The sequence below is a fragment of the Dipodomys merriami genome, unplaced genomic scaffold, assembly GCF_024711535.1.
Source record: "Dipodomys merriami isolate MVZ:Mamm:240054 unplaced genomic scaffold, mDipMer1.0.p SCAF_440, whole genome shotgun sequence".
In the NCBI taxonomy this organism is placed as follows: Eukaryota; Metazoa; Chordata; class Mammalia; order Rodentia; family Heteromyidae; genus Dipodomys; species Dipodomys merriami.
The window spans coordinates 316,846-338,881 of record NW_027206003.1 but is presented as its reverse complement, the minus strand read 5'-3'; the positions used below and the strand labels follow the sequence as shown (position 1 = coordinate 338,881).

The window sequence follows — 22,036 nt, the reverse complement described above, 5'->3', positions numbered from 1 at the left end:
AGGGATGGCAAAGTGGCCAGGCACCTCACGGAGGGACACAAGGAGATCCTCACATTCACTGGCTGTATCCCAAACACCTTGCCCAAGACTCACCCTGCACCTTCAGGGATGCGGAAGTTTGAGCATCGTGGGCATCACACACATAGATGCCCTGGTCCCCAATCTCACACCGGTAAATAGTGAGACTTCTGCAGGTGCCCTGGGCCACTATGCCTACTGCTTTGCCAGCCCGTAGCTCTACACCATCCTGTAGAAGAAAGAGGCCACGTCAGGTGCTGGGGTGGCTCAACCCAGAGGTCTCCCTCCTGCCTGCCTGCTCATGACTCGAGATGAGGAAGGGACAAAGGCACCTTAAGCCAGCGGACGTTGACGTTGGGTCTTGAGAGCTCACACTCCAGAGTCACTTTCTCTTTCTGGGTGGTGACTACATCTTGCAGTGGGCGGCTGAAGTGCACAGGCAGCTCTGGGAAGACAGGAGGAGGAAGGTGAGGGAAGACAAAAAGCTATGCGGTAACTAACTTCTAGGCTAGGGTGGTGTTGGGGTGGCAGATTACACAAGGCAGATTACACAGCCTGTCCCCAATTATGGCTGTACGCTTGCCTAGGCCACGCGGGGAAAGGAGATGGCAGGCTCTAGATTCTAGAGTCCACTCACCGGTGACTACCAGCCGGGCTGATGTATGCACACCCTCAGCCCTGAAGGCCACCAGCCCACTGTCCTGTGGCCGTAGTTCAGAGAGCTTTAGCATGTGGACGGGGCCCTGCACTGCCAGGTGGCATGTGGGCCCGGGTTGGAGCCGCAGGCCATCCTTGGTCCAGCTGCCTTCCACGTCTGCGTGTGACAATTCCACCTCCATGGTGGCAGTGCCCTGCTCCTTCACCTCCACAGCTTGCAAGCCTCTGGCCAGCCGGACCTGGCGCACTGGGGTACATGGTGGGGAGCACTGATTAGATGCTGCAGTGAAGCCCTCCCATCCCACCAACCAGAACTCTGACTCCGTGTCAGCACCTTCCCTCCACCTGCCCACCCCAGGATTTGCAGACTCAGGTCTGCAACTTGCTCCCCTTCCCTTCTCTCCCAATCCAATTTCCTCAGAACCCTCCAAGAGAAAAACCTGCTCATTAATCCTCACCCCAATTTAAGGCAACATTCCTAGCTCTGGTGGCTACCCTCACTCCTGGAACTCTCCCTCCGGCCCACCCTTCCAGGCCCCCCACCCCAGAGAGAGACCCACCGATCTCTCTTCCCCCCAGCCCCAGGGCCCCAGGCTCACTCTCCACATTGAGCTTGGCCTGTGTCTTGTCATCTGGCGTCTCACAGCCGAAGAAGCCTCTGTCCACGAAGCCCACACTGCGCAGCACCAGGCGGTGCCGCGTGCCCTCAGCACAGATCTCCACGTTCTCACCGGGTACCAGGGCCACAGCATTCCGTGTCCACTTCACCTCGGGCCATGGCCTTGTCAGCTCCACCTCCAGTGTTACAGAACTCTGCTCCTCCACCGTCTGTGGTTCCAGCTTCTTTTTAAAGAGCACTGGAGCCTCTGGGGGACAGGAAGGCAAGGATCTCCCTGGAGTGGGGGATTCACTCCCAACCTCCATGCTTGGGAACCAGGGTCCCAAAATTCCATTTCAAGGCCTCAGCTACACATTTGCACATTTTATGAAGTAAGATCAGTTGCTCCTTCCACTGCCCCTCCCAAGTCTGCTCCCCTCTTCTAAAAAAATTGTGCCATGCCCCAGTGCCTGAAATGTCTACTGCAGCCAGCAGCATCGTACTTCTAGGGACTGAGTGGGCTGAGTTTGCAGCCCCCAGAACAGCCGCACCATCATTTGTGCGTAACAAGGTGCAAGGATGCTTGCTTGCTCATGTTAAGGGGGAAAAAAATTAAAAAGTAGTGTCACTATTGGCTCACACCTGTAATTCTAGCTACTGGAGAGACTGAGAGCTGAAGATTGAGGTTCAAAGCCAACTGGGCAGGCAAGTCCAGGAGACTCCAATCAACCACCAAAAAGCCAGAAGTAGAACTGTGGCTCAAATGGTAGAGCTCTAGCCTTAAGCAAAAAAAACAAAACAAAAAACAAAACAAAACAAAAAAAAACAAAGGGACAGCAGCACCCAAGCCCTAGTATCTGAACCAAAAGAAACAAACAGGCTTTAGACTACTGCCCCAGGATCTCCTCAGGAGGTGCACATGTCCAGATCGCATCCTCACATGAATTCGTTTTGGCTACCACTTTCTTTCAAATGAAATCTGGGCCTTGATAAGCTCAGACACACTTCATGCTTCTGGGCACGCAGGCTGACATGCTTATTCTCTTCATCAGATGAATCAGACGCCCACCTCTTCCAGAAGTCTCCTAAAGTGCTTCAACCTAAGACCATTCCCTACTAGGCACAACTGCAGAATTGCATCTTCTATCCTACAGACTAGGAATCCATTCCCTCAGGTCCTGGGTCATCTTTCTGTAGCTGACAGTTTTCATGTCACGTAAAGGTCAGCCAGACCAGCAGGACACAGGTAGGCAATGCTGTGCCATCAGCCATTAGTCCACCCTGAAAGCCCTGCTCACCCCCGGCCTCACCTCTGACTCGCAGGGCTGCAGAAGAGGAGATACCCTCAGCCTCCACTGTGATCTGGCCAGCATCCTCCAGCGCCAGGGCTGAGATGGTCAGGCTGTGGCTGGCACCACTCTGGGATATCAGAAACTTCTCGCTTGGCTGCAGCTGGGCACCATCCCGAAACCAGATGACTGCCACATCACTGGGGGACACCACGCACTGGAAGGTAGCCTCACGGCCTTCTTCTGCAACCACAGCACTCAGCCCTGATGTGAACTTGACTACTCTGGGAACTGCAGAGGAAAGCTCTGCTTGAGAGACCACGGGAAGGGCTCTGCCAAGATCCCTCTTGTAGTCAGGAGTAGGGTCACCTCCCCTAAGGAGCCGCCTGCTTCCCCCACTGTCCCACACATACCATTAACGGTGAGCTGTGTGCTGGTGCGGTCATTGCGGCTCTCACACACATACTCTCCTGCATCCTCTTCACGCAGGCCTGACACTGTCAGCGAGCGCAGGGGCCCCTCCGCAGCCATCTGGAAGCGCTTGCCTGCCCGCAGCTGTGTGCTCCCACAGCGCCACACCACCTCCGCCTGCTCCGGGATCAGCTCACAGACCAGCCTCACCGTGCCCCCTAACTCCCCGGTGACAGGTTCCAGGGGCCTGGAGAACTTGGTAACCACCTCTGCAGGCACAATGGGGATATCAGTCTGCGCCCTGCATGGATCCCCTGTAATCCCCACACCTGCTAGTCTTCATGGCAGACGGGGGGGGGGGGGGGGGGGAGCCGAGGAGACCCTTCCACCTGCTTACCTTCCACCTGCACAGGGAAGTCCTGAACCTCAGTGCCCACACGGCAGCTGTACACGGCACTGTCTAGCACCTGGGCCCCACGCACAGTCAAGGTGTGCGAGACCCCTGAGCTAGTGGTCTCATGCCGCTTGCTGCGACGGATCTCAACTCCATCCTTGAGCCAGGTCACTGTGGCCACGGAGGATGCAGTAATCGTAGCAGTCAGGACGATGTCTTCATGTTCCCTGACCACCAGAGGCTCCCTGCGGCTGGGTCTCTCTGGGACCAGAGGCTCAAGCTCTGGCTCTGGGGGAGAGGAGGAAAACTGGCATGAGGGTGGGGACCTGAGTATATCATTTTCCAACCACAGCCCTCACTGCTGCCTCTCTGTGGAGCCAGAGGGACAGGTGCCACCTATTGGCCACCATTTAGGTACCCAGGAGCCGTGAAAGATGGCTACAAAGGACATCAGGCTTGAGGATCACCAGCTCTTCTCAACCAATTGCTGAAGCCCAGGGCCTTGTCTTCCAAAGAAGGTTGACTCCACAGACAAATGTGGTGCCAGATATAGTACCACAGTAAAATCTTGCCACGAGGGGCTGAGGCTGGCAGTCCATGGGGACAGCCAGGAAAGACAGCATGCGTGTGCAAACCCCACTAAGCAAAAGCTGAGAGTTAAACATGGGAAGCAAAGGTTGAGCGGGAGAGGGCCAAGAAGGGTGGTGCCTGCCTCATCCAGCAGGACCCTTAGACCACACTGACTGAGCAGTGGGCGATGAGGGGGAAATGGCAGATCAGTGGTTAAGGGGTCCAGGTAAGGATAGGGATAGCTAGAAAAGCACAGCATCAGCCAGCTCAGGATCGATGTCTCCAGCAAGACACTGGAGGATGCCATCTGATTTTACTGGATGGTGTTCAACTGTAAGGCTGCCAGGGCTCTCCCAATAACTTTCCTGGGAGTGGGGCTGCACCCACAGGAGTGCTGAGAGGGCACAGGGACAGCTGTGGAGGGGAGGGTTGGGAGGGAGAGTGGGAGAGAGAAGTGAGCGGCAGGCCAGCTTGGCTCAGAGGCAGGCCTGAACGGAGTCGTCCCACAGTGCCAACCCAGAGCTGACTGTCAGAACCCTAAGGCCAACTTAGGGATCCCACACCTACACAGGGAAGAACATCCAAGGGAAGGGCCCCTCAGACTAAGGGCTTTGAGTTCAGAGCTTGCCTAGAACAGACCATTCTGCCTAAGAATAACAGAAAGGGCCAAACACCAGCAAGATTGTGGCTCTTTCCACAGTCCTGGAACTTTAAAAGCTCCACCATAGGAAGACACAACACCAGAACTCATGACAGGCAAGGTTGGGCAGAAGTTGCCTGGAATAAGGAAAGGAGTGCTACATTCTCATCATGTACCTTGGGTAGCAGAGGAGAGAGTCCAGCAGCCCAGGAGCACAGAAAGGAACCCAGCACTGACCCAAACCCAGGCCCGTCCCAGCCTTGCATTCCCATGACAAGACCCATAGCCCAACCCTGAACTATCCTAACACTGACCTGTGACATCCAAATGGAAGGAGACCTTCTGGCCCCCGGCCTCGCAGCTGTACTCCCCAGCATCCGCCTTGCCCGCCTGCTGCACCACCAGCCGCCGTGTGCAGCCAGACGTCTCCACGCGCACCTTCGAGCTGGAGCCCAGCTTCTTCCCGTCCTTGTACCAGGTCACCTCCGTCTGCGCCTGAGCCACCTCGCAGCTCAGTGTGGCACTGGCCCCCGCCTTGGCCTTCACCTCGCTTTTTGCCTGCTGCTCCTTGGCAAACACCACCTTGGGCTCTGAGAACACATAGGAAGAGACACACTAGATCTAGACCAGGGTGGCCACCCAGGGGAAAGAAAATCTGGATGAGGTGCCAAGCTAGGGGCTAGCCTCTCTGGGCTCTGTGTGGCCAGGACAAGTCCCAGTTCTGGTCGGTATAATCCAGGTTTATACACACATCCTGCAAGTGCCCCACTGCGCAGTTCCAGGGGCTCTCTGCACAGCCTCTGTGCACAAGCTTCTTCAGGGAGGTGCTGAAGTGGTGATGCGAATGACATAGAGATTGTCTCCCGCAGGACCATAAAGAGCATGTCCTCACCACAGGAACGAGAGTCCCGGAAATTCAAATCTCATCCTAGGGGTAGGCTCTCTCCTGCTCTTAGCAGTCTCCCAAACAACTGGATTTAACCCTTCTTATGTGAGTTTTTGTTAAGTATGGTTCCTCTATCTTATTTTATTTTACTGTGTCAGCACTGGGGAGGAACTCAGGGCCTTACACTCATACTTAGCTTTTTTGCTCAAGGACAGTGCTCTCACTTGAGACATATGTCTACTTCCACTTTTCTGCTGGTTAACTGAAGGTAGGAGTCTCTCAGACTTGTCTACCCAGGCTGGATATGAACTGGGATCCTCAGATCTCAGGATCCTTAGTACCTTGGTTCTGTTTCTTTAAAAGTTATCAAATGATATGAGTATCCTATACTTATGACCTCAGAAGAGTGAGTCAATCCACTGAGTTATGGTTAAAGATAACAAATTTATTTACACTAAAGGGGGCCTACAACTACCTTGTCCTGGGCTAGATACCCAGAACCCAGAGCAGCCTCGACCACCAAACCTCCAAGCCTCCAATGGGCAGCCCCGACCTTTATTAGTTGATCTGAAATTAGTCAGCCTGCAAATCTCCAAAGCTCAGACCTCCAAAGCTCCAAAGCTCCAAACCTCCGAAAGGGAAGGCTTTTCCTTTCTTCCCTTCCTCCTTCTCTGCACGCCTCTCCACTCTTCACAGGCCTGCTCTGCTCTGCTCCGGGAGGCATCTCTCCAGAGGCCTCTCTAGGGGGAGGTCCCAAATGGCCCCTCGAGGAGTCCCCAAATGATCTCTGGAGGAGGTCCTATATGGCCTCTTGAGGAGGCTCCAACTGACCTCTGGAAAAGGTCCCAAATGGCCCCTCGAGGAGGCCCCAAATAGCTTCTTGAGGAAGCCCCAAATGACCTCTGGAGGCCTGCCCTTCCCTCCTCAGGCCTGTCCTGCTCTACTCCAGTAGGCTTTCCCCTCTTGCTGTTTCTCTCCCCACTCTGTCTCCCCTGTCTGTAGCTCTACTTCTTTGTTGCTCTCTCCCCTCAGGACTCCCCTCAGGACTCTCCTCAGGACTCCCCTCAGGACTCCTCAGGACTCTCCTCAGGACTCCCCTCAGGACTCTCCTCAGGACTCCCCTCAGGACTCCTCAGGACTCCCCTCAGGACTCCTCAGGACTCTCCTCAGGACTCTCCTCAGGACTCTCCTCAGGACTCTCCTCAGGACTCTCCTCAGGACTCTCCTCAGGACTCCCCTCAGGACTCTCCTCAGGACTCCTCAGGACTCCTCAGGACTCCCCTCAGGACTCTCCTCAGGACTCCCCTCAGGACTCTCCTCAGGACTCCTCAGGACTCCCCTCAGGACTCTCCTCAGGACTCCCCTCAGGACTCCTCAGGACTCTCCTCAGGACTCCCCTCAGGACTCCCCTCAGGACTCTCCTCAGGACTCCCCTCAGGACTCTCCTCAGGACTCCCCTCAGGACTCCTCAGGACTCCCCTCAGGACCCCTCAGGACTCCCCTCAGGACTCCCCTCAGGACTCTCCTCAGGACTCCCCTCAGGACTCCCCTCAGGACTCCCCTCAGGACTCTCCTCAGGACTCCCCTCAGGACTCTCCTCAGGACTCCCCTCAGGACTCCCCTCAGGACTCCCCTCAGGACTCCCCTCAGGACTCCTCAGGACTCCCCTCAGGACTCTCCTCAGGACTCCCCTCAGGACTCCCCTCAGGACTCTCCTCAGGACTCCCCTCAGGACTCTCCTCAGGACTCTCCTCAGGACTCCCCTCAGGACTCTCCTCAGGACTCCCCTCAGGACTCTCCTCAGGACTCCCCTCAGGACTCCCCTCAGGACTCCTCAGGACTCCCCTCAGGACTCCCCTCAGGACTCCTCAGGACTCCTCAGGACTCCCCTCAGGACTCCTCAGGACTCTCCTCAGGACTCTCCTCAGGACTCTCCTCAGGACTCTCCTCAGGACTCCCCTCAGGACTCTCCTCAGGACTCCTCAGGACTCCTCAGGACTCCCCTCAGGACTCTCCTCAGGACTCCCCTCAGGACTCTCCTCAGGACTCCTCAGGACTCCCCTCAGGACTCTCCTCAGGACTCCCCTCAGGACTCCTCAGGACTCTCCTCAGGACTCCCCTCAGGACTCTCCTCAGGACTCCCCTCAGGACTCCCCTCAGGACTCCCCTCAGGACTCTCCTCAGGACTCCCCTCAGGACTCCCCTCAGGACTCCCCTCAGGACTCTCCTCAGGACTCCTCAGGACTCCCCTCAGGACCCCTCAGGACTCCCCTCAGGACTCCCCTCAGGACTCTCCTCAGGACTCCCCTCAGGACTCCCCTCAGGACTCCTCAGGACTCTCCTCAGGACTCCTCAGGACTCCTCAGGACTCCCCTCAGGACTCTCCTCAGGACTCCCCTCAGGACTCTCCTCAGGACTCTCCTCAGGACTCCTCAGGACTCCCCTCAGGACTCCCCTCAGGACTCCCCTCAGGACTCCTCAGGACTCTCCTCAGGACTCTCCTCAGGACTCCCCTCAGGACTCTCCTCAGGACTCCTCAGGACTCCCCTCAGGACTCTCCTCAGGACTCCTCAGGACTCCCCTCAGGACTCTCCTCAGGACTCTCCTCAGGACTCCCCTCAGGACTCCTCAGGACTCCCCTCAGGACTCTCCTCAGGACTCTCCTCAGGACTCTCCTCAGGACTCCCCTCAGGACTCTCCTCAGGACTCCCCTCAGGACTCCCCTCAGGACTCCTCAGGACTCTCCTCAGGACTCCTCAGGACTCCCCTCAGGACTCCCCTCAGGACTCTCCTCAGGACTCTCCTCAGGACTCCCCTCAGGACTCCTCAGGACTCCCCTCAGGACTCTCCTCAGGACTCCCCTCAGGACTCCCCTCAGGACCCCTCAGGACTCCCCTCAGGACTCCCCTCAGGACTCTCCTCAGGACTCCCCTCAGGACTCCCCTCAGGACTCCCCTCAGGACTCTCCTCAGGACTCCCCTCAGGACTCTCCTCAGGACTCCTCAGGACTCCCCTCAGGACCCCTCAGGACTCCCCTCAGGACTCCCCTCAGGACTCCCCTCAGGACTCCCCTCAGGACTCCCCTCAGGACTCCCCTCAGGACTCCCCTCAGGACTCCTCAGGACTCTCCTCAGGACTCTCCTCAGGACTCCCCTCAGGACTCTCCTCAGGACTCCCCTCAGGACTCCTCAGGACTCCTCAGGACTCCCCTCAGGACTCCCCTCAGGACTCCCCTCAGGACTCCCCTCAGGACTCCCCTCAGGACTCCTCAGGACTCTCCTCAGGACTCTCCTCAGGACTCCCCTCAGGACTCTCCTCAGGACTCCCCTCAGGACTCCCCTCAGGACTCCTCAGGACTCTCCTCAGGACTCCTCAGGACTCCCCTCAGGACTCCCCTCAGGACTCTCCTCAGGACTCTCCTCAGGACTCCCCTCAGGACTCCTCAGGACTCCCCTCAGGACTCTCCTCAGGACTCCCCTCAGGACTCCCCTCAGGACTCCTCAGGACTCTCCTCAGGACTCCTCAGGACTCCCCTCAGGACTCCCCTCAGGACTCTCCTCAGGACTCTCCTCAGGACTCTCCTCAGGACTCCCCTCAGGACTCCTCAGGACTCCCCTCAGGACTCCCCTCAGGACTCTCCTCAGGACTCCCCTCAGGACTCTCCTCAGGACTCCTCAGGACTCCCCTCAGGACTCCCCTCAGGACTCTCCTCAGGACTCCCCTCAGGACTCTCCTCAGGACTCTCCTCAGGACTCTCCTCAGGACTCCCCTCAGGACTCTCCTCAGGACTCCCCTCAGGACTCCCCTCAAGACTCCCCTCAGGACTCCCCTCAGGACTCCCCTCAGGACTCCCCTCAGGACTCCCCTCAGGACTCCCCTCAGGACTCCCCTCAGGACTCCTCAGGACTCCCCTCAGGACTCCCCTCAGGACTCCCCTCAGGACTCCCCTCAGGACTCCTCAGGACTCCCCTCAGGACTCTCCTCAGGACTCCTCAGGACTCCCCTCAGGACTCTCCTCAGGACTCCCCTCAGGACTCTCCTCAGGACTCCCCTCAGGACTCTCCTCAGGACTCCCCTCAGGACTCCCCTCAGGACTCCTCAGGACTCTCCTCAGGACTCCTCAGGACTCCCCTCAGGACTCCCCTCAGGACTCTCCTCAGGACTCCCCTCAGGACTCTCCTCAGGACTCCTCAGGACTCCTCAGGACTCCCCTCAGGACTCCCCTCAGGACTCCTCAGGACTCCCCTCAGGACTCCCCTCAGGACTCCTCAGGACTCCCCTCAGGACTCCTCAGGACTCCCCTCAGGACTCCCCTCAGGACTCTCCTCAGGACTCCTCAGGACTCCCCTCAGGACTCTCCTCAGGACTCCCCTCAGGACTCTCCTCAGGACTCCTCAGGACTCTCCTCAGGACTCCTCAGGACTCTCCTCAGGACTCTCCTCAGGACTCCCCTCAGGACTCTCCTCAGGACTCCTCAGGACTCCCCTCAGGACTCCCCTCAGGACTCCCCTCAGGACTCCCCTCAGGACTCCCCTCAGGACTCCCCTCAGGACTCATCAGGACTCTCCTCAGGACTCCCAGTCTTTCCCATGCTCTTCTCTCATCCAGACTCTCCTCAGGACAACCCTCAGGACTCTCCTCAGGACTCCCCTCAGGACTCCCCTCAGGACTCTCCTCAGGACTCCCCTCAGGACTCCCCTCAGGACTCCCCTCAGGACTCCCCTCAGGACTCATCAGGACTCCCCTCAGGACTCTCCTCAGGTCTCTCCTCAGGACCCCTCAGGACTCTCCTCAGGACTCCCCTCAGGACTCATCAGGACTCTCCTCAGGACTCCCAGTCTTTCCCATGCTCTTCTCTCATCCAGACTCTCCTCAGGACAACCCTCAGGACTCTCCTCAGGACTCCCCTCAGGACTCCCCTCAGGACTCTCCTCAGGACTCCCCTCAGGACTCCCCTCAGGACTCCCCTCAGGACTCCCCTCAGGACTCATCAGGACTCCCCTCAGGACTCTCCTCAGGTCTCTCCTCAGGACTCCTCAGGACTCCCCTCAGGACTCCCCTCAGGACTCTCCTCAGGACTCCTCAGGACTCCCCTCAGGACTCCCCTCAGGACTCTCCTCAGGACTCCCCTCAGGACTCTCCTCAGGACTCCCCTCAGGACTCCCCTCAGGACTCCTCAGGACTCCTCAGGACTCCTCAGGACTCCCCTCAGGACCCCTCAGGACTCCCCTCAGGACTCTCCTCAGGACTCCCAGTCTTTCCCATGCTCTTCTCTCATCCAGACTCTCCTCAGGACAACCCTCAGGATTCCTGGTCTCCTCTGGACTCCCCTCAGGACTTGGAACATGCAGCCTTCACATAATCTGTGCCCCTCTCCTTTCTGCGGCTTGGCCCACCCCTTCGGCAGCATGGCACGGCCCTGGGTTGCACATTCCTTGGGGTGGTAACTTCAGCCTCTTGATGCCTGCCCCTCCAGCGGGCTTGGCCACAGGGCCACGCTGGTTATTGCACTATTTTTATATACATTTTGATGTAGCTTTCCACAAATTGGTAAAATTGTTGAAACTTCTTCAATTTACAGGCATAAAACAATATCATGCTTTATTCCCTACTTTGTCAGAAAGGTACCTGGTGGGTTTTTTCTTTGGTACATCTATCAACGAACTGTCGTGTCCAGATGCAATACCAAACTGCCATGTAAGTGAGCACTTAGGGGTCATGTAAAACCATGACCCACCACACGGAAGGTTGTGTTACCTCACAGACGCCTTATGGCCCTGGCTGGGTGTCACATATGCACTCAAATCACTTGGGAAATTCTACAGAAGTAATCCATCTTGCCAATACAGGCTGCCACACATCATTAACGGAGTGTATGATGTGCCATGAGGTTAGAGTCCTTTTCACTTCTATATGTATAACTCAAACTCCTGGAGGTTTGCTAATGCAAAATGTTCTAACTGAAGACAAAAGAACAAGATTTGCTTTAAAAAGAGAACTCCAAAATACAGAGACGTTGTATCACAGGATCATATCTACAACCTACCCTGGACTCTTGGTCTTGATTGCTCAGGCATTGCCACCAAAACATGGTTTTAGACTGTGCCCCAGTGAGGAGCACACAGTGCTTAGTGTGAAAGGCAAGAATGAATTTGATGATCTGATATTTAACCCTGGGAAGCAGGAACTTCCTCTTATTAGTTTCAGGAAAAATAAAAGACCTCTGACTTTGGACAGCCTTTGTGGGATTCTAGATGAGTGCATTGGGAGTTGCCCAAAAGCACCAAAGAAACAGATCCCAGGTGAGGATATATGACCTAGCTCAGATGGCAAGATAAAGCTAGAGTGCTGAGTCTGAGGAACATCAGGACTAATTAGGCAGAGACAGGCAACTGATGAGGACTGAGTTCTCCTTTCTAGAACACTTCTTCAGGTGCACAGGTAAGGCACCAGGCCTCCCAACCACGTGCTTCCCGTTTCCTGTTCCCTGGTTCAGCATGGGCATACAGACAGGAGGTGAGAGATGGATGACCTGAAGAGATGATATCTAATGACTAAAAGGCTACAAAAGAAGAGAACAGATTCCCAACACTGACCTGTGACACCCAGGTGGAAGGAGACCTTCTGGCCTCCGGCCTCGCAGCTGTACTCCCCAGCATCCGCCTTGCCCGCCTGCTGCACCACCAGCCTCCGCGTGCAGCCCGACGCCTCCACGCGCACCTTCGAGCTGGAGCTCAGCTTCTTCCCGTCCTTGTACCAGGTCACCTCCGTCTGCGCCTGGGCCACCTCGCAGCTCAGTGTGGCACTGGCCCCCGCCTCGGCCTTCACCTCGCTTTTTGCCTGCTGCTCCTTAGCAAACACCATCTTGGGCTCTGGACACAGACAAGAGAACAAGGCAGTAATCCTAGCTACTCAGGTGGCTGAGAAATGAGGATAATGATTCAAAGCCAGATTGGATAGCAAAAGTCTATGAGATTTATTTTTTATTTTTTGGGGGGGGTCCGGTCATGGGGCCTGGACTCTGGGCCTGGGCGCTGTCCTTCAGCTCTTCAGCTCAAGGCTAGCACTCTACCACTTTAGCCACTGTGCCACTTCCGGCTTTTTTCTTTTTGCTTATGTGGTGCTGAGGAATCGAACCCAGAGCCTCATGCATGCAAGGCAAGCACTCTAACACTGAGCCACCTTCCTAGCCCCAGTCTATGAGATGTTTAACTCCAATTACCCACAAAAATCCAGAAGTACAACTGGCTCGAGCCTTGAACAAAAACAACTCAAAGACGGTTCTCAGACCCAAAGCTCAAGCCCCAGTACTGGCACAGAGACAAGAAAGAAACAGAGACAGAGATATCAGAGAGAAACTATAGAATAGATCCAAATTCTTCAGTGTCTAGCACTCACCTGAGCCCAATCAGGCTAGTCCTGATTAGCAGAGCACTGCATGACAATGCACATGGTTCTAAGCTATGTGTGGCCCACTGTGATGTTTCATAGCTGTGTATGGAGAGGCCTGGGGTACTCAGCCCTCATTACCCCCGAGCACCCCAGACTCCCCAGCCCAGACGACCTGCTGCTGCCTGTGTGGTCACTGAAGCCTGGCCTGCCCCTGACAATGCCACCTTCCTGATCTTTGCAGACAGGATCCTGACTCTTCCTTGCCTCAGATTTCCCACAGCCCACAGACCACCAATGACCTACCAACTCTTTCCCACCATTCAGGGGCCCCGGCAAAAGGATAAAGGAATGTCTATCCTCAGCACCAACAAGCAGCACATATCTTTCTTGGCCAAGGCTATAAAAGGAATATCAGAGAGCAGAGACCCATCCTGGGCCAAGAGGGAAGAAGACTGAACTATGGTGGCTCCTTTCCCCAGGCAGAGAGGAGGTAGAGGAGGCAGACATACAGAGATGGATGTGTGGGAACAACACAGACCCAAGCAAAGGCTTGCAGATATCTGGAGCTGGGGTAAAAGGGCATAGTGAGCTTTGGCCACCTGCATGTCACCCCACTACACAATGCCCCATGACCTCAGCGTTAGAGACAACAAGGTGCATACCATGGTGAGCTTGGACCATCAGCCTGCTCTGGTTTCCTGACAATGGCACAATGGCCTGGAGCCACTGAGCAAAGCTGAAGACATGGATGATGAGACCCAAGGACCTAAGTGGCCTTTGCTGCCTAACATGGCCTATTTTATACCCAGCACTAAGAGCTCCTCCCCATTCAACCTTACCCTGTCACCCACCTGTGACACCCAGATGGAAGGAGACCTTCTGGCCCCCGGCCTCACAGCTGTACTCCCCGGCATCCGCCTTGCCCGCCTGCTGCACCACCAGCCTCCGCGTGCAGCCCAACGCCTCCACGCGCACCTTCGAGCTGGAGCTCAGCTTCTTCCCGTCCTTGTACCAGGTCACCTCCGTCTGCGCCTGGGCCACCTCGCAGCTCAGTGTGGCGCTGGCCCCCGCCTCGGCCTTCACCTCACTTTTTGCCTGCTGCTCCTTGGCAAACACCACCTTGGGCTCTGGACATAGACAAGAGCATCAGAGAATACACACTAGTCCTAGCCAAGGCAGCACTATCCATGATTTGCAGAGTGTTTTGTGAGAGTACACAGAATTCCAAACTCTATATGACCCATGCTGTACGCTCTGCATCCGTGTACAGACAAGGTGGAGATAGCCAGTCCTCAAGACAACCTTGAGAATCCCAAGCCCACCCAAGCCTGTGCATGTAAGCTGTTACAGCATGAGAGCACACTGCAGCAGTCCAGCCTCCTGAGAACACCAGCTTCCTGATCTGTATGAACAGGATCCTGACCCTCCCCACCAGAACACCACTGCCCCCTCCTCTATCCCACCACTTAAGGCCACAGACAGCAGGACTCAAGTTGGGAGGGACGACTACCCTCAGCACAAACCAGCAGCATATATCTTTCTTGATCAAAGCTACAGAGAGGGATCAAGGGAACAGAATGCCACCCCTGGTCAGGAGACAGTTGGCTAAGCCCTGGTGGCTCCTTTCCCCAGGCCAAGGGATAGGGTAGAGAGGCAGGTGCACACAGGTGGTCTTGTAGGAACACCACAGGCTCAAACAGGGGCTTATAGAACTCTGGGGACCAAGCCTCAAAACTGCCTGTGGTTATCATACAATCCACATGACCACCACATTGGTGTTACCAAAGTACACACCACAGTGAGCTCAGCCTGTCTACTTGCTCTGGTCTACTGACAATGGTCCAGGCCAGGAAGCCTCTAAGCAGAGCTGGAGGCATGGATGCTAAGACCCAGGAACACTGGGACCTTTTGGCTGCCCAAGCTGCCTGGCATGCCCTTAGTTTTTTTGTACCTGCCACTGAGGGTGCCCCCTTATTCAATCCAACCCTGACACCTACCTGTGACAGCCAGGTGGAAGGAGACCTTCTGGCCCCCGGCCTCGCAGCTGTACTCCCCAGCGTCCGCCTTGCCCGCCTGCTGCACCACCAGCCTCCGCATGCAGCCCGACGCCTCCACGCGCACCTTCGAGCTGGAGCTCAGCTTCTTCCCGTCCTTGTACCAGGTCACCTCCGTCTGCGCCTGGGCCACCTCGCAGCTCAGTGTGGCGCTGGCCCCCGCCTCGGCCTTCACCTCGCTTTTTGCCTGCTGCTCCTTGGCAAACACCACCTTGGGCTCTGAGGACACACAGAGAAGAATACATGGTCAGAAATACTAAATCACAGAGGCCACCCAGGGGCTGACTGAAATATGGTATACACAGAAACAGGTTTTCAAAGTGTAACCCATTTGAACAACTAACAGTTTACCAAAATGAAAACCAGGGAACTGAAACATGTCTTGTCTGGGGAAGAGAAAGAAAGTTAAGGGAAAACCAGTGGATGAATGGATAGAGGAATGGTGAGAAAATAAGTCATAATATTTAATGAATAAGTAGAACTTCTAGGAAGCTTGAGAATAAAGGTAGAAATGAGATGGATGGGAGGGACTTGTAAATGATGGAAGGGCTGACACAGATTAAGATGCACACATAAATGGTCATATGAAATTGAAAACACTTTGTACAAGTATTTAAAGATAGTAAGAAAAAATAGGGAAAATGTATTTTGTGTCTCAAATTAATCTTGATACTATTACAGATTGGCCTAAAATACGAATTCTTATTTTCTTTTAAGATTTTAGCATTGATTTTATGCTCTGTGTGTATGTGTGTGTATACAGAATTAAAAAGTGTATCTCTATGTTTTTTTAAAACAGAGCTGCAAATTCCCACAATGGTAGCACAGGAATGTCTACCGCTCCACTGCTTCTTCTGATCTGCATAGACATGCCACCAAACATGGATGTAGAGTACGCCATAAAACAGGGCTCTGTATCCATGAGAAAGAGGGGAAGAGTATTCTGCAACACTTAACATTGACACTCCCATATTTAGTGTCAGCATCATTCTAGATATGATGAATTTACCCTTACTCTGTGCTAAAAATTAGATATCTTCAACCTCACTAGTTTGGAAATAGTTTTGTGTAGGTCTAGCAGAATTCATGGGAGTTATGGGGAGAAGCCCTGAGGTAGACATCTAGTCTACCTCAGCAATATGAATCAGGTATGATTAGATTCCAGAACACTAAGAAACAGCGGTACATTCTGGACAAATTCAGGGGATATAAGATTGAACATTACAGTGTATAGATTCTGCCTGAGAAATCTAAGAGCCTAGACTCTACTAAACACATACACACACCAAGCCTATTGGCTCAACCATGAGAATGAAGATGTGCAGAGGGGGGATAAAAGTTTTGCAGAAATGAAACCTAGGAAAGAGCTCCAGGGTCTGTCCTGCTTATTAGCAATGTTTACATTCCCTCAAAACAAAGGCAACTTGGTAATCCCCCCAAAGGACTGACCTGCAACATCCAGGCAGAAGGAGACCTTCTGGTCCCCGGCCTCGCAGCTGTACTCCCCAGCGTCCGCCTTGCCCGCCTGCTGCACCACCAGCCGCCGCGTGCAGCCCGACGCCTCCACGCGCATCTTCGAGCTGGAGCTCAGCTTCTTCCCGTCCTTGTACCAGGTCACCTCTGTCTGCGCCTGGGCCACCTCGCAGCTCAGTGTGGCGCTGGCTCCCACCTCAGCCTTCACCTCACTTTTTGCCTGCTGCTCCTTGGCAAACATCAGCTTGGGCTCTGAATACACAAAGTTACATACATCAAGGTCAGGAAGCCCACAGTAGAAGAAGACCTAGACCTGGTAGTTGGAGGGTCGAACTTACTTTCTTTATTTTTTTTTTTTGGTCAGTTGTGGGGCCTGGCCTGGGCACTGTCCCTCAGCTCTTCAGCTCAAGGCTAGCGCTCTACCACTTGTGCCACAGCGCCACTTCCAGCTTTTCTGCTTATGGAATGCTGAGGAATTGAAACCAGGGCCTCATTCATGCTAGGCAAGCACTCTTCCACTGAGCCACCCTGGGCAGAACTTTCTGTATGCCCAGAACAAGTCTCTCTTGGCATACCACAGTTCACCCACCTTTCCTGCATGATGGGGTTGTTCCAGAGAGGACACTGTGACACAGTCTCTGTGCACAGACTCCTCTAAGGAGCCATTAGCTTTATGATATATGTGCCCCTGCCTCTAGAATAAAATAAAAGTCTCTCACATAACAGTATGGGACACATCCTCACTACAAAGCTGAAAGTTTCTGAGTCCTCAATCTCATCTCCAAGTCTGAGTTCTTATCTGCACTTAGCTAATATTCAGCTAATATTATAAAGCAGCAAGACTAGGCTGCTGTCTCATCATGCTGTCACTCCCACTGCACTTCTACTACTTCTACAGGTCTTCCGTTGTGATGTTGTCACTATGCAACATAAGCTCCTCACTGGAGTCCCTGGTGCAGTGCCATGTTTTCAACTCAGATGAGCCTGAAGGATATAAGACTAAGTGAAATATGCCAAGTCCAATCATCTTTCTCATTTATCTTGCTAAGCCTAATATTACTATTTTAGATTCTCAAATAGTCTTCGATTGATGTGTGAGTCTATGTATGTTTCTTCCAACCCATACACCTTTTTGTGCCTCCTCATTTACAATCCAGTGTTGGAGGGAAGATGACAACAGGCTTTATGTGCTGTTCTCTCATCTCAGTGACAAATCTTTCATGGTTCTCTCAAATGTGGTATTACTTGATGCTTTCCATAGCAATTAACAAAATATATACAATGTCTTGAGAACTGTGCGGGATAAACTGAGGCTAAATTTTATCAAACCTAACCGGTTTCATAATGTTAAATGTAATTGAAAATTGTTATTCTGTATCAGTTGAGACAATCCCATGATTCACTCACTCATTCTAACCATGTCATTCTTTCTGTAGATGTGCTTGTGTGTCTGAACCTAAAGATATCATGTACATGCAATCTATGACCTGTGGCACAATGTATTCCTCTGCAGGCATAGTGAGTTCTGTTTGCTTTTTTATCCTTTGATATTAAAAACAGGATTATAATTTGCATTTGAGTCACTGGACAGATTGTGTGCAACAGAAAATAATTTAGAGAGTGTATTTATTTTCCTCTCCTGGTTAGAATAATATACATGAATGTGGAATGTTGTTGTTTTTTTTTTTTTTGGGTCCGGTCGTGGGGCCTGAACTCTGGGCCTGGGCACTGTCCCTCAGCTCTTCAGCTCAAGGCTAGCGCTCTACCACTGGAGCCACAGCGCCACCTCTGGCTTTTTTCTTTTGCTTATGTGGTGCTGAGGCCTCAGGCATGCAAGGCAAGCGCTCTACCACTCAGCCACCTTCCCAGCCCTTGAAATATTTTTATTTTTACCAACAAATAATCACATGTATTTATAGGGCAAACGAGACATTCCCATACATATGTACATAGAATGATCAAATCAGGATAGTTAGATTATTACCTAAAATAGTTATTATTTCTAGATGGTGAGAATATTTCATATATTCTTTGTATACTATTAAATACTATATTTTATATATTCTTCATAACTACTTTGAACTATACTACACATTATCAATTATGTCATCTTACTATGCAATAAAACACTAATAATTTCCTTCAAGAAGGCCGTTCAATTTCCTCTTTCCCCTGTGTCATTTTGATAACTATCTAGGAAATGCAAAATGTTCATAATTTTGCAAACTTATTATCATAAAATAATTAGCCATATTCTCTTAAAAGTCGGCAAACATTTTTTAAAATCTACACGCTCTCACATTTCAATGCAGAATGGAGCTATATGAAAATGTCATCCATGGAAGTGGTGCTGTAGCTCAAGTGGTAGAGCACTCGCCTTGAGCTGAAGAGCTGAGGGACAGCGCCCAGGCACAGAAGAGTTCAAGCCCCAGGACCGACCAAAAAAAAAAAAAAAAAGGAAAAAAAAATGTCATCCATTGACACTCAGGTCAATAGAAAGTCACAACTACTGCAACCTGACATTAGGTGGCTTAGTGAAGGGAAGGGAATGTATTTCGGGGACTGCTGTATGACAGCTGAGATGAACAATAGGAATTCTGTAACATAAACGCTACCTTGTGAACAACTGCTGCCTCTAAAGGAAGTCACCTCATTTTTCAAGGATGGAGAAAGCTCACAAAGCCACTTGCACTTTGGCTATTATAAATCAAACTCCAAAGAGAATACTAGCAGAGAATGTTCTAAATTGCCTTTGGAAATCAGAGAGCACTGCAATCCCCTCGGAGCAGTCCCACCAGCACTCTGACAGTGCACAGCCTACACACAGAGCCGACAATAGGACGTCAATGCCATGGCACGTCAGCGTCTATGCATGGAAAGGAAGGAAGAATCCAGACACATGAAACTATTACTAAGCCAAATTTTTGTCTCAAGGTAATTTAAGTACAATGGTATAGCCAAAACTCCCCTCATTTAATTTCATTGAAATGAAACAAGTGGCCCTAGCAGGAAACTTCGTGTGTTGCCTAATCAGAGAATGCAGGTGCTGCCAGACACGCAACAGAACATTCTCGTACCCAGGCACACTTGGCCCGAGTCCCATGCACTAGACAGAGCCACATACATCTCTGGAAAGCAAGAACCAGCACAAGGCTGCCAGGACTGCTGGAAATGCATAACAAGGCATTACCACAAGGAAGCAGTGTTCCAGGTGCAGAGTGATGGCCCCTCCTACTTACACCCTTCCCACTCCAGTGCTCAGTCAAGCAACACAGTGTGAAAGATGAGATGTCACAAAGCCAACAGGGCCTTTCCTTTGTGGAAAAAAAAAACTGACCTGTGACACCCAGGTGGAAGGAGACCTTCTGGCCCCCGGCCTCGCAGCTGTACTCCCCAGCATCCGCCTTGCCCGCCTGCTGCACCACCAGCCGCCGCTTGCAGCCCGACGCCTCCACGCGCACCTTCGAGCTGGAGCTCAGCTTCTTCCCGTCCTTGTACCAGGTCACCTCCGTCTGCGCCTGGGCCACCTCGCAGCTCAGTGTGGCACTGGCCCCCGCCTCGGCCTTCACCTCGCTTTTTGCCTGCTGCTCCTTAGCAAACACCATCTTGGGCTCTGGACACAGACAAGAGAACAAGGCAGTAATCCTAGCTACTCAGGTGGCTGAGAAATGAGGATAATAATTCAAAGCCAGCTTGGATAGGAAAAGTCTATGAGATTTATTTTTTATTTTTTTGGGGGGGTCTGGTCATGGGGCCTGGACTCTGGGCCTGGGCGCTGTCCTTCAGCTCTTCAGCTCAAGGCTAGCGCTCTACTACTTGAACCACAGTGCCACTTCCAGCTTTTCTTTTTGCTTATGTGGTGCTGAGGAATCGAACCCAGAGCCTCATGCATGCAAGGCAAGCACTCTAACACTGAGCCACCTTCCTAGCCCCAGTCTATGAGATGTTTAACTCCAATTACCCACAAAAATCCAGAAGTACAACTGGCTCGAGCCTTGAACAAAAACAACTCAAGGACGGTTCTCAGACCCAAAGCTCAAGCCCCAGTACTGGCACAGAGACAAGAAAGAAACAGAGACAGAGATATCAGAGAGAAACTATAGAATAGATCCAAATTCTTCAGTGTCTAGCACTCACCTGAGCCCAATCAGGCTAGTCCTGATTAGCAGAGCACTGCATGACAATGCACATGGTTCTAAGCTATGTGTGGCCCACTGTGATGTTTCATAGCTGTGTATGGAGAGGCCTGGGATACTCAGCCCTCATTACCCCCGAGCACCCCAGACTCCCCAGCCCAGACGACCTGCTGCTGCCTGTGTGGTCACTGAAGCCTGGCCTGCCCCTGACAATGCCACCTTCCTGATCTTTGCAGACAGGATCCTGACTCTTCCTTGCCTCAGATTTCCCACAGCCCACAGACCACCAATGACCTACCAACTCTTTCCCACCATTCAGGGGCCCCGGCAAAAGGATAAAGGAATGTCTATCCTCAGCACCAACAAGCAGCACATATCTTTCTTGGCCAAGGCTATAAAAGGAATATCAGAGAGCAGAGTCCCATCCTGGGCCAAGAGGGAAGAAGACTGAACTATGGTGGCTCCTTTCCCCAGGCAGAGAGGAGGTAGAGGAGGCAGACATACAGAGATGGATGTGTGGGAACAACACAGACCCAAGCAAGGGCTTGCAGATATCTGGAGCTGGGGTAAAAGGGCATAGTGAGCTTTGGCCACCTGCATGTCACCCCACTACACAATGCCCCGTGACCTCAGCGTTAGAGACAACAAGGTGCATACCATGGTGAGCTTGGACCATCAGCCTGCTCTGGTTTCCTGACAATGGCACAATGGCCTGGAGCCACTGAGCAAAGCTGAAGACATGGATGATGAGACCCAGGGACCTAAGTGGCCTTTGCTGCCTAACATGGCCTATTTTATACCCAGCACTAAGAGCTCCTCCCCATTCAACCTTACCCTGTCACCCACCTGTGACACCCAGATGGAAGGAGACCTTCTGGCCCCCGGCCTCGCAGCTGTACTCCCCGGCGTCCGCCTTGCCCGCCTGCTGCACCACCAGCCTCCGCGTGCAGCCCGACGCCTCCACGCGCACCTTCGAGCTGGAGCTCAGCTTCTTCCCGTCCTTGTACCAGGTCACCTCCATCTGCGCCTGGGCCACCTCGCAGCTCAGTGTGGCGCTGGCCCCCGCCTCGGCCTTCACCTCACTTTTTGCCTGCTGCTCCTTGGCAAACACCACCTTGGGCTCTGGACATAGACAAGAGCATCAGAGAATACACACTAGACCTAGCCAAGGCAGCACTATCCATGATTTGCAGAGTGTTTTGTGAGAGTACACAGAATTCCAAACTCTATATGACCCATGCTGTACGCTCTGCATCTGTGTACAGACAAGGTGGAGATAGCCAGTCCTCAAGACAACCTTGAGAATCCCAAGCCCACCCAAGCCTGTGCATGTAAGCTGTTACAGCATGAGAGCACACTGCAGCAGTCCAGCCTCCTGAGAACACCAGCTTCCTGATCTGTATGAACAGGATCCTGACCCTCCCCACCAGAACACCACTGCCCCCTCCTCTATCCCACCACTTAAGGCCACAGACAGCAGGACTCAAGTTGGGAGGGACGACTACCCTCAGCACAAAC

General features: G+C 53.2%; 1 protein-coding gene across 1 annotated transcript in view; it reads right to left on the bottom strand.

The window, feature by feature from the left end:
- Obscn (obscurin, cytoskeletal calmodulin and titin-interacting RhoGEF) overlaps positions 1 to 22,036 on the bottom strand; it is a 135,538-nt gene that overhangs the window by 84,373 nt on the left and 29,129 nt on the right. Inside the window, exons 14-27 of the mRNA XM_069994064.1 lie at positions 21,365 to 21,640; positions 19,720 to 19,995; positions 16,359 to 16,634; positions 14,853 to 15,128; positions 13,707 to 13,982; positions 12,060 to 12,335; positions 4,892 to 5,167; positions 3,371 to 3,655; positions 2,976 to 3,242; positions 2,584 to 2,853; positions 1,275 to 1,541; positions 656 to 922; positions 351 to 463; positions 94 to 247 (exon numbers count right to left, since the gene is read on the bottom strand). Of these exons, the coding sequence (XP_069850165.1) occupies positions 94 to 247; positions 351 to 463; positions 656 to 922; positions 1,275 to 1,541; positions 2,584 to 2,853; positions 2,976 to 3,242; positions 3,371 to 3,655; positions 4,892 to 5,167; positions 12,060 to 12,335; positions 13,707 to 13,982; positions 14,853 to 15,128; positions 16,359 to 16,634; positions 19,720 to 19,995; positions 21,365 to 21,640 (3,555 nt within the window). The remainder of the gene's footprint in view (positions 1 to 93; positions 248 to 350; positions 464 to 655; positions 923 to 1,274; positions 1,542 to 2,583; positions 2,854 to 2,975; positions 3,243 to 3,370; positions 3,656 to 4,891; positions 5,168 to 12,059; positions 12,336 to 13,706; positions 13,983 to 14,852; positions 15,129 to 16,358; positions 16,635 to 19,719; positions 19,996 to 21,364; positions 21,641 to 22,036) is intronic.